The sequence below is a fragment of the Zootermopsis nevadensis genome, unplaced genomic scaffold, assembly GCF_977971745.1.
Source record: "Zootermopsis nevadensis isolate Lab colony 2312 unplaced genomic scaffold, Znev_1.0 Znev_ptg000023l, whole genome shotgun sequence".
Classification (NCBI taxonomy): domain Eukaryota; kingdom Metazoa; phylum Arthropoda; class Insecta; order Blattodea; family Termopsidae; genus Zootermopsis; species Zootermopsis nevadensis.
The window spans coordinates 7,888,445-7,901,517 of record NW_028259155.1 but is presented as its reverse complement, the minus strand read 5'-3'; the positions used below and the strand labels follow the sequence as shown (position 1 = coordinate 7,901,517).

Genomic DNA, 13,073 nt, shown 5'->3' with positions numbered 1-13,073 from the left:
CTTTCACTTCCCAGGCCTATAAATCCATCTCCTCACACCCTATTGGCATATTCATCGCCTTGATGACGGAGGCAGTATGACCTCTGAAACGTTGGTTAACATCGACCAGACTACACAGCGCAATAACCCAGAAGACGGAAATCTTCATACTCACCGCTGTGAGAACCTCAAGTCTTACAATTTTGAATAACTTACACAAAACTGATCATAGTATGATATTAACCTTTTAAGTACCTGTAGCCACTACACTGTCTGCTAGCTTGGTAATCCCTTACTAACACTGGTGATTTAAAAGGGTACAGTAAACGTTAAGAGATCTCTGTAAGTCCAAAAATATTCATGGGTTATCTCACATAATTATTTGCACAATAAACATAACACCAAAGTAAGAAACACACCGCCCACCCAAGTACATATTGTGTTCTGCTTAAAACTTTGTACCAACTGCATGATAATTGTGAGCAGATGGTGGTAGTGTTCATAAACGTAAAATAGGTCACAGATGTTCTGGTAATTTGCAACTGACTTTTCCTTAGTTGTTGACAGTTTGCCTACACAACAATTTCTGATTATAGTTTCAATGTTCATTAACGTCCATATTTCCCGCTGCTAATATTAAGCAGCTTACCTATTTAAGCATCGAGGGCTACGTGGATGTCGTTACTCTTGTGGAAAGCTACACTTGAACTGAGAGAGTCAGCTCTACTAATTTAGGTAACCTGCTCAAGACACAGTCCATTACATGGTGGTCAGCAACAGAATAAAAATGTATACAATTTATCAGTCACATCCATCAGTTTCGAACATTTAAAGAGAACCACCTGAAGATGACCAGTTAAGGTCGAAATATATATCTGATCTTAATAAACACTGAAACTATAACTAAGAACTGTTGTGTATACAGAATGTCAACAACTAATGATCAACACACAAAAAGATATAAGATTTGAGGTTTTCACAGCGGTGAGTATGAAGATTTCTGTCTTCTGGGTTGTTGCGTTGTGTAGTCTGGTCGATGTTAACCAACGTTTCAGAGGTCATACTGCCTCCGCCATCAGGGCGATGACGGAGGCAGTATGACCTCTGAAACGTTGGTAAACATCGACCAGACTACACAGCGCAAACAACCCAGAAGACAGAAATCTACACAAAAAGATGAATCTATTAAAGTTTAATTTCTCCTTATTCCACGGTTCTCCAAAATACAAGTTTAATGATTTTACTTATTTATGGAAATAAAAACTGAGAGACAAGCAGTAGTTTAATAATTTTAACATATAAATGGTAAAATAAACATGAGCTGTGACATTACAGTGACCAGCTGTATGGAACGTGGCTTGCTTCAAGCTTCAGTAAATACTCCCATTACCACCATTCTAAGAACAGATATGGGATTCAGACAGCCTCTAATCTAACTCATGCCATGCAGTACTTTCTCCAGACCAAAGTTCGCCCAATTGTGAATCTGACAGTGACCTGAAATTACTGAAGGTATGTTTGATTCTTTGTCGCCCTAGGTGGACTAGTGGTTAGTGTGCTCACTACTGGACCCAAGGTTCGCGGGTTCAAACCCAGCCGAGGTCGATGGATTTTTAAAGGTGATAAAAATCCATAGCACAACTTCCTTCGGAGGGGTCCCATGTCATAGATTTACAGCATGTAAAAGAACCTTACGAACATGAACGAGATATTTCATAAGCAAAATTCAGCTGCCATTTCTCACCCATGTCTCTCCTGATTTTCTACTAGATGGCTCTAGCAGACAAAATGAGGACTGAGTAGAAATTGTGCAGAGGCAGAGAGCTTGTCACTCACCACTCAGAGATGCACACTTCAAAGAGAAGGAAACCTCCCACATTGGAGGAGGCCAAGGCTCAAACTTGGGCTGTAGTGCCATTGGATGAATGTTTCGTTCTTTGCAACTCTTTTCATAACTCATTGTTCCACTGAGAAGTACAGATTATCATACATAACAGTTATGCCATTTCACAAGGCTGATAGCCATAGTAAATTAATTTACTGCATTTTTAAATATATATCAGGTGATCAAAGACAAATTAAAATAGAATGTATCTGCCATAACACTATGCCAACTGTTACAGTAAACTGGATGCTTTAATCACCACAAAGCATTATATTATATGAGACGATATGATAGTATTCTACTTCTCAGAAACACGCAAGAATTTTAACTTCAAAAACAAAGAGCGATGGGGAGACTTATAGGAAATTTGTTAATCCAAGTTTTGAGAAACAATTTCAATTACTCAATTCAGTGAGACTTATGAAATGCAGTGCTGCATTTGTGTACATTGAGTTCACCTCCAGTAATGAAAGGAGTTACATAATTCTAAATGCACTACTACAGCCATGAAGATTATTAGTGCACCAGCAGCCATGAGCCTTGACAATAAAAATGGCATTATAATGTACAGAGCCCCTAAGTAATAAATTACAAAACACTACAAATGAATGCATAAAAACACACAAAAAAGATATTCTAGTAAACAGAAGAATTTTACGAAGTGGAAAAAATCTGATTCCAGATCTTTCAATATTATTAATTATTTATCAGCGGTATTATACTAAAACAGATTTCATCGTTCACAACATATTTAATAAAAACACATTCCTACACTAAGTAGGATTTGAGGTTCTCGCGGCAGCAAGTACGAAATGGCTATCTTCTGGGTTGTAGCACCTTGCAGTCTGGTAGTTCACTGACACTTCTGAGATACTCGCTGCCTCCATCATTGGGGCGATGAGATGATGGAGGCAGCAAGGACCTCTGAAATGTAGGTAAACTTCTACCAGACTACATGGCGCTACAAACCAACTTAAAATTCCTACACTGCACAATTAAGAAAGTAAAACATTGTATACAAATAAGATAACACAACTCTCTAAGACATGTGCTGAGAAGGTATTTTTCTGACAGAATATTTCAGAGATTAAGACGGTGTCTGATAAAAACTGGAATCAGACTCAAAGGTCATAATGTGATTATATTTCAAACACAGTGCTACAGCAATCACACAGAAGCTGTTGAAATTACATATAATGACAACATCTGCCAAAGAAATAAAAAAATCCACACAATGTTCAAATATTAAGTCACCACCTTCTGTCAATGACCACTCACCCCCATCTAGTGCCGTGGTCAAGAAAGAGAGAAGCTATACCTCCACTCACCCCAAGCGCCTTTACGGCACGTAGTGGGACAAACTTTACTTTACTTTTACCTGCTGTCAATCCATTTTCTGTATGCAAGCCAAGAACTACAATAAAACATATGAATGATACAAAGATATATGTGTGTGTTGCTGAATACATGAATGTGTGAATAAGAAAATAGTGTTTCTTGATGTTATGTACTTGAGAGTAGAATCTTAACCACATATACGAACAAACACATAGCAGAACACAAAACTATGCATACCTACATTCACACTTTTAGTGAGGTACAAACACACAATCTACAGAAAAACTACCATAACCATTTCTGTTTGTAGGTATTCAACAAGCCAGTGATTAAATACAGTGGGTGTGCGCGCTTGAGCGTGTGCGAGATTCAGGAGTCCATATCGGGTGAAAGATATCAATAAAATATTGGTCATATATCCAACTGTTGCTTAGCTATGGTCATTAAAGGATGCACGCAGAAATAAATGAGAGTATTACGCAGATAAATGCATTGCTACATTTCGTGATATACATCTTATAACTAGGATTTGAGGTTCTCATGGCGATAAGTACAAAGATGGCTGTCTTCTGGCTTGTAGCGCTGTGTAGTCTGGTAGAAGTTTACCGATATTTCAGAGGTCCTTGCTGCCTCCATCAACAGGGTGATGATCTTATAACTGCTCGGAATGTCTGCCACGGTTTCCGAAGCATAGCCTCGTTTGCTCCAAACAAGAGTTCATTGCCTGTCTGATCATTTCAGTGTATTCTAGTATGCAAGCAGTCACTCCTCTCTCTTGTGTAGTTTGGATGTGTAGCTCAGCTCTTTCATTAGACCACATATTGTCAGAGGTATGTTAGCCAGAGAAATAATTTATATTCTTGCAAGAAAAAGATGAGCACTAAACATCAGACTGTCCTCACTGCTTCACATTAACGGTAAAGACTGTTTGTGTCATTTTGTTCACATTATTTACACATCTTTAGAAATATGATTTTGCTTTTGTTCCATTAGAAAGGTCGTGGCATCTGATTCAGTATACCAACAAAATGTATACATAGTGATCTGAGGTTATCACAGCGGTAAGATGTCAGTGCTGGTGTTCTGCTTCCATCTTCAGAGTTGAAGATGGAGGCAGGATGTTCCTCTAAAACACAGGTATCTACCTACAAGCCCACATATCATTACAACCCACAAGACCAACACTGACATGTATATGCAGTGGTTCAAACAATTTACAATACATTACTGTTGACTCTGTATAATTACAAATAATTTAAGTTATTCTGTTTTTGATTTACATGTAATTTATACGTTCTAACATCCATAAGGACATTAAATAATTATGAAACTAAAATATTTGGCAATGTAAAAAATTACAGACACACATTCAGCTGACCATATGGTAGCCAAGCACATAAAGTAAAGCCGTGAAGGGTATTGAAAAAAATGAAAGACAGAGCAGTTTCAATTGCGCACGTGAATGTCATCTGTGTGCTGTTACAGCAGTGAAAATCCACAACATAATTACTTAATAATCGCCCTCGGTGGACCCAAGGTTCGCGGGTTGAATCCTGGCTGAGGTCGATGGATTTTTAATGGAGATAAAAAACGATAGCACAACTTCCTTCAGGGGAGAAGTAAAGCTGGCGGTCACATGTCATAGATTTACGGCACGTAAAAGAACCTTACGAGCATGAACGAGATGATTCATAAGCAAAATTCAGCGGCTATTTCTCACCCAAGTCTCTCCTGATTCACTACTAGATGGCTCTAGCAGTCAAATCAGGATTGAGTAGAAATTGTGCAGTGTCAGTGGGCCGGTTACTCACTACTCAGAAATGCACATTTCAAAAGATCAAGAAGTTGGGAGGTCATGGCCCGAAAACAAGCGGAAGCACCATAGATGATGAAATACTTAATAACACAAATGAATGACACAGTATGACACCACAGATTACAAAACAGAAACGCAGATCACAGTGTACGTTCATATAGTTCAAGAGCTATACAAATAACTTTAAAAAATGCAGAAAATTTCAGACACTTTTTTTTTATCCCCAAAAGATCACGTTTGAAAAGTACCACAAATTCATGTTTGTGACTGTAATTACAGCAACATATGACATTCACAACTTTGTTCCTTTTTTTGGGGGGGGGGGGGGGGGACTATATACTGCTCCCTTTTGAGAGACCCTTCAGTTAGACTTTCGTCACAGACAGAACTACTCTGCATTCCATATGAAAATAAATTGAAGGAACAGGTGTTGTAAATATTTCTTGAAGGTGGACTTCAAATTCCACAAAAGTGTGTGACGCAAATAACATTCCAGAACAATTTACCATGCACTTCCATGATTCTGACACAAAGACAAGTATTTCAGATACTGAAGAGTCCACTGAAAGAAACACAGAATATCTGGCAGCCAACAGCTGTGTGGAAGAAAGAGAACTTACAAAGCGATGTTACTGATTGAGTGCAACAATACAATGGATACAGAGCAATACAACATGCTGCACAATGTTACTCATAAAGGCAGCAGTGGCGCCACAATCATACCCGCGTTAGCTCTTCTACCTCCCGATCACTGCTGATAATAGGTTCGTCACACTGACAGCATGTTTGGAAAAATGGAGATTTTTGTATGTAAGTGTATATCTATGTATGATACAGGATACATATTACCTACTATGGCACAACACAACTTTAAAATTTTACTTCACCATTAACTTCTGCGTCTTCTTCCTTTCCAGTACGGGCCTTATGGCCTGTTGTGGGAGTTACATAACGGAATCCTTCACCATTAGCTATAGACACAACAACTGAGATGTACATTCCAGTGTGAACGTAGACCTCAATGACCTCGACCAAGAAGTAGGGGGGGCCACACATTCATCGATCTTTAAACAACTCTGACATCTTGTAATTTCATTGAAAAGTATTCTACATTTCTACATAATGGTGCTGTTCATTTGACCTATTTCAAGTCAATATTAGGTGGCTTAACTCTTAAAAATACTTATGTGTGAAGTGAATTTTGTAAGCTGGCTCGCTGTTTCAACGGTTAAAGCAACATAAAATTGTTTGAAACACGTACAAAGGACCAGAATGTCAAATGATGTGACTGTCCCATCAATCCTGACAGCTGAGATTCACTTGCAAAATACTTCTAGGTTTTATCAAGTTACAGCATGGCGTCATGATAATCAATACACACACTTTGTAACTAAAGAATTCATACCAAATTTACTTAAAATCTTTGAGTTTCAACCAAGAGATGACTGTAACACTAAATCAATAACTGTATGTGAATTCAACACTCAACACACTGGTTACTACATCCCCACGTGTACGCAACTGTACCACCAAACAATACACATCAACAGTTATACCTGCAGCACACGAACATCTTAATTGTGAAGTATGACATACCTTCTCTCCACACTCAGAGTCGATGGCCATCATCTCTCTCAGAGTCCGTAGGACTTTGACACATAGCTTCTCCTCCTTCTCCTCCAGCAACTTTTCTGTGTGTTTAATTAACCTGAAACAACAAATTTGGGAAAAATGCTAAGTAACTCCAAATAACCAATTTGGGAAAAATGCTATGTAACTCCAAATAACCAATTTGGGAAAAATGCTAAGTAACTCCAAATAACCAATTTGGGAAAAATGCTAAGTAACTCCAAATAACCAATTTGGGAAAAATGCTAAGTAACTCTAAATAACCTCAATGAAATTCCAAATAGCTGTTGCTTTGGATCACAAGAAACTGAGATTTAAAAGTGTGTTCACACACTACTGGGTGTCATGTCAGTTTACACAATAAATTAACATGTGTCTGTGAGTTATGAACACTATCGGCCCACTCCGAATCAGAAGAGAACACTTTTCTTGCACCAACTGTGACAGGTAAGAAGTCTGGGTGTACCAGTTCAGTCTGAAATGAAATAAACTAGCAAAGAGTGCTGTTATCCTTCATCACTGCAGTTCAACAGACTTTGAGTGGTTTATTACTTTGAAAGGCCGTGTTCACCGTCTCTTGCACACTGGGAATCAGAGCCACAAACATCCTGCAGAAGTGATCTACAATAAATAACTAGAAATACTGTAAATTTGTGGAGATGGAAACAAAATGGCATTTGTATATCTCTTTGGCAATAGTCATAAATGCCGAAGAACTATTCATGTGGACCCTCCTCTCCCCAAATCCAGATTATACACAGAACCATACATTAACTGACTATCACCATTACATTAGAAGTGCAAACATTTCCCTACTAATGAAGAGATATAGATTATGATGCAGAAACAGTTGTGTGACTACTAAAAGAACCTTTTTGTAACAGCGACAGTGAATCAAAAGATGTGTCTCGAGAAATAATATGGCTATGTTCAAAAATAATGTAAATTATTTGTAATATAAAGCACTGTCACATATGAATTATTTATGTAAATGCAGTATGAATCCCATCGTAACCAGCCCCAGTAACATCTAGCAAGTCTAAAGTCTCCAGCTTTTATAACTGAGTTCAGACAGGATTCAGAACACAAATCACAGGGGCCATAACGTCATAAAGAAAGTCCCTCTATCTGCCATGTAGATCGCTTGGGGGGAGAGGTGCTATATCACCTACGCATTCTTGACCTCAGCACTAGATGGGGGTGAGTGGTCAGCACCATGCCCTGGCCACAATTTACACCTGGGAAAGAACCCCGGTACCCATTGCACAGGAGGTTGGGTGGGCTCCAAAGCCGGTCTGGATCCAGAGGCTAGATGAGTAATCCTTTGCCCCCGTCAGGGATAGAACCCCGGTCATCCAGTCTATAGCCAGTCATTGTACTGGTTAAGCTACACCGGCTTTGGCCAGAATGTCTACAAAAAATTATTTACATAAACTACCAGCAAGGACAAATGACTAATTTCATCAGGACACAAGGTTAATTACAAGTATCTAGAACTTTCAACAGCAATGGAGACTATGCCATTGAAACAATTAATAAGTAAACTAGAGCACTTAGTGCAGTTTACCGTCTGATAAAGCCGCCACTTTCGCATCGTTTCCTTGCTTCGGTTCCTGGTGGAAAGAGAAGCTCTGGCCTGTAGAGAATATCGACAAGAAGAGAGAGTTCAGACTGCACGAGCGGCTTCAACTGGTCCTCCAGAAGCGAAACGATGTCTTGCAGCCCTTCGATAATGCTGCGGTCCATTCTCATAAGCTGCAATATGAAAGCATTGCACTTCAATCCATGCAACGCCATGAATATAAATTACAGATGACCAGAAGTACACTCGACTGAAAACACTGACTGTACACTCTCATACAATAAGTTTTGCTACAAACTGTACATAAAAAACATTTTTTTCATTGGAAGGGCTTCATAAGACCTTATACCAATTGCTAGTAAGATCCATCCACAATTACATCAAAGAAAATTCTGAACTGCTGACAGCTATGATGTCATTATAATGAATTCTTCTATGGATACCAGCCGTGTGAGGCAGTTCAATGGAGAAAACACCAACATTTTGAGAACAGTCTTCATCCTTATCCCCAGTTCAAACTTCAGTACCCTGAGGATGAGGGTGAAGATGGTTCTCGAAATGTTGGTGTTTTCACCACTGAATTGCCTTACACGGCTGGTATCCAGAGAAGAATTCATTATACTTAGTAGCCATAAAACCTTCAGATCATATACGATGTCACCGTTTTATTTAAGAAGTTGTACTGTTATTTGCTGTTATGGAAAATATAATTATGTCAGAAAACTGCTAAAGAATAGCAAACCTCACATCCGTTGTGATCTACTGTATATAAATGTGTGATTTGCACATGTCCCATTTGTATCTGGTAGCAACCTCTGAGACAAAATGTACATTTAAAAAAATGTATCAAAGTATGCAATTTTGACAGTCGTAACTAGAAAGTATCTATGAAAAATATATTTTGGATTGCATAAATTAATTCAGGACTGCAAGGGTTAAGGAATGAAGAGCTTGGTATTACAATTATAAAAATTAAATTTATAAGCAGTTAACAAAGAACATGAGAAAGAGGGCATTCAGAAATCTGTTACTGCAATTTCAAGGCTAGCATTTTTATTCGTGGAGTATGTGATTATAAAATTATCTGTTTGGGACTGAACTTACCTCATGTCAGAATCAATTTACTATTCATTCCAGAAAAGTTTAATTTAAAAATTTGTTGTAAAGACAATAATTTTTGGAAACTAACCTGAGACTGAGAGCGTTCCATTTTTGGAGTCTTGGCGGCCTGCAGCCACTTGCTGGTTTGGCGTGAAAGCATCGCCGCTTTATTGAAGAGAGATGCAACCTGCGTCTCCAAGTCTGACGGAATGGCAATACCTCTGCTCTTTGCTGTCAAAACCAAATTATGAAGTAAATAAACACAAAGTCATGTGTATTCATACATTTATTTAAATGTGAATCCTATACTTACATTCCTGTGATTTTGCTTTACATGTCCAACACTTCCTTAACAGCAGCTACAAAAATGAATGCAGCAATTTCTTAACAGCTTTCACAGAAAAGACAAAATCTGCAAACTTCAAAATTCCACTACCAGTTTAAAGATTTATTAAAAGTGTATTACATACATGAAGACATAATTAGCCCTTTCCCTGATTAATTTTTTCTTAAAATATGACCCTTCCTAAAAATTTTGTCCCATACGTGAAATACACCCACAAAAATTAAAACACTGGAATGTGTTCTGATGAAAAATATTTAACCACACTACAAATTGTCATCTGTAAACTGTGTTGATAATTATCCTGAGATAACATGAATTAACTTGGGTTAATATTAAAAAATATCAGCCTAATATATCTTGGGATAATAAAAGAAGGGGTTAAAGGAACTAAACTCCTTCAGCAAGGAATTATTAGGAGACTTATCAGACTTCGTAAGTGTCAAGTGATCGTAAATTAATGTTATAACTTACCGACTTCAGACAGAGTACGAACACAGTTCTCAACACTAAAGCGCTGTGATGCCACAAGCCAAGTGCACTGTAACATTCGAAATGCGGCCTGGAGCAGCTGTACAAAAACGGGTTGCCTCGTCTAGGTAGAAAAATAAGAAGTAGTTATTTTTTGTTGTAATGATGGTGGCATTAAATTACAACATATTTTAAAAAATATATGTTTTATATTTGAAATGCTACATCATATCTTTAAGTTATTTAGTCTGAGTTTTTTTGTTTTGTTTGTTTCAGTGTTAAACTTGTTAGTTCCAGCTACATATTTGGGGACAACTACAAATTATGTGACAAATGTTACCATAACTTTTTAGTGTACACAAGCATGCACCACAACATAATAATTCACATAATTTATAACAATTATTAAAAACAACTTAAATAAAATATTATGAGGCAAGTTCTGTTCATTACGGAAGCTAACCAGCTGTAACTCTCAACATACGTCCCAGACAAAAGTTGCATTACATATAATATACATCACTTCTCGTAAATTTCCAAAACTTTTAAATGTTAATTGCATTTGCAATAAAACATTGAGAGTCAAAATTTCATCCATGCCCCATATTTATTTAATCAATTACTGAATCTGGCTTATTTATGCATGCCCATGCAGCTACTTAATGCCACTAGGTGATGGCTTTGCACAGTAAAGTATAGACTGCTTTGCTTGTACGTAAACTTCCTTATACAGAGTTCATAATTTTATCCCAACTCTTCTTTATTTTTTGACTTGTCTGCTTTTCATATCGTTAGGTTAGTGAGGATAATGCCACAGTAATACTTACTGCTGGTGTATCCTGGTTGAAGGCGCTAGTGTTTTCACTCCAGTACATCCTGGCCTCTATCAGATGTTTCTATGGAACACATACCCAATACCACGACAACCACATCATGCAACACAAAATTAGTTAGTTCGACAACACAACCCATGCATAAGTACACTTCAAGAAGCTCAACTATACAATATAAAGCAATGTAATTCCAATACATATCAGCACAGAACACAACAAGTAAAAAACCGCTTATCCATCTATGCCAAAATAAAATCCATAAGATACAAGCTATTAATAATCTGTTTCCTTCCACATATAATAATCTCAAACTATTCACAATTTTTATGTTTATTAAGAACATGATTACATGCAAATAATTAATACTAAAACTCATGTATAATTCCATATAGTGTATTGGTGTCTAATAAAATAATACAGAAACACAAAATAATGTTTTCTTGTGTGTAAAATGACCAAAAGACTAAAGACAGACTGATTTCAATTTCCACCTAAACTAAAACAAATTCAGTGGCAACATACAAGGCGACAAAATGACCTTGGGTGATCAGCTATGTCAATCTGGAGCAGATGTCCAGTGTTTCAGGGACCTAATTGATGCCCCCCTTCACAGACAGCCACTGACCAATGATGGACCATTTGCTTAAGAGTTGCTGTCATCAATGCGACCAAAACTAGTGACATCCTCTCCAGACACAGCCTCCTCTTAGCTGTCATGAATCATATTCTCTCATCTTAAGCACGATAATCCCTCTAAATCACTCTTGACCCATCCGTGTTTGTTCAATTCTTTGAAACGTCGACTGCACACTCAGCTTGTCAAAGAATAGCCCACTTTCTTTATGGAACCCAAAGGTTCATCACCGTGCTCACAAAATCCAGCCACCGTACTCTATCCTGAGCTAGCTGCATCCAGTTCCCTCCATCCCTAAACTCCATATTAATGTTATCCTCCCACCTGCACCTAGGTCCTCCCAGCGGTTTCCTCCCTTCAGGCCTCCCATCCAGTACCTTGTAAACACCGCTCCCCTCTCCCATGCATGCCACATGTCCCGCCCACCTCATCCTCCTCACTTTAATCACCCTAACAATATCAGGTGAGGCGTAGAGGCCGCGAAGCTCATCTTTATGCAGTTTTCTCCATGATCTGTCTTCCAAGTTCTCAAAGGCACTTAAACTTTGTTCCTCCCTCAAAGTGACAGACCAAGTTCTCCACTCATGCAGCACAACTGACAAAAATACGCTTTTGTGTATTTTAACCCTTAGTTTCCTATTTATGTAAGACAGGAGGACAAATATTTTTAGAATGAATGACATGAGGCATGCCCTCATTTTACTATTCTCTTGATTTCGTCATGAATGTCATTCTGACTGGTCAGTGTCGTCCCAAAGTACTTCAATTTTGTCACATTTTCGAACGATTCATTAGCTATCCTTATATTTTGGTTCTGTCCTGAATTCTGATGCTAAGACATGAACGCATACTTTACCTTCTCTGCATTTATTTTTAGACCAACCTCCCTACTAGCTCTAAAGGATGTCCACTGTTGGTTTTATAGTATTTATATCATCGCCCAACAGATTAATATCATCAACATAGGCTAAAAGTTGATGCGTCCCATTCAATTAGAAATTGCCCTGATTTTTTATCTTTCCTGGTGGCATATTCCAAGGCAGAATTAAGAAGCAGTGGTGATAAAGAATCTCCATTTCAGGCCATTCTGAATAGGATATATATCGGACAAATGTTTACCTACACGAATTTTGCTGGAGGTTTAATTTTAACACACTTTAATTAGCCTGACTACCTTCTAAGGTACACCAGATTCAAGCAAAATATTGTAAAGAGCTCCTCTTTTAACTGAGTCATAGGCTTTCTTGAGGTCTGTAAATAGTTGATGGACTGTGCCATTGTATTCAAACTTTTTGTCTGGTATCTAGGGAAAGTAGAAAATTCGACCAGTCGTAGATGTATTACTTTGGAACCCACAACCAATGACCACCAGTAATTTAAATGGCATATGGAGTCAACCTCGTCAGAATAATGTTGGATAAAATTTTGTAGGCAGATGACAAGAGGGAGATTCCTCGATTAT

General features: G+C 37.9%; 1 protein-coding gene across 10 annotated transcripts in view; it reads right to left on the bottom strand.

Moving 5' to 3' along the window:
• Itpr (Inositol 1,4,5,-trisphosphate receptor) overlaps positions 1–13,073 on the bottom strand; it is a 100,302-nt gene that overhangs the window by 29,884 nt on the left and 57,345 nt on the right. For 4 of the 10 annotated variants that reach the window (XM_087354571.1, XM_087354564.1, XM_087354563.1 and 1 more), the window contains 6 exons: positions 10,972–11,040; positions 10,148–10,268; positions 9,419–9,561; positions 8,215–8,402; positions 6,615–6,726; positions 5,742–5,792 (listed from right to left, as the gene is read on the bottom strand). In XM_087354571.1, coding sequence (XP_087210697.1) covers positions 5,742–5,792; positions 6,615–6,726; positions 8,215–8,402; positions 9,419–9,561; positions 10,148–10,268; positions 10,972–11,040 — 684 coding nt within the window. The remainder of the gene's footprint in view (positions 1–5,741; positions 5,793–6,614; positions 6,727–8,214; positions 8,403–9,418; positions 9,562–10,147; positions 10,269–10,971; positions 11,041–13,073) is intronic. The other 6 variants (XM_087354566.1, XM_087354572.1, XM_087354567.1 and 3 more) reach the window with 3 other exon arrangements.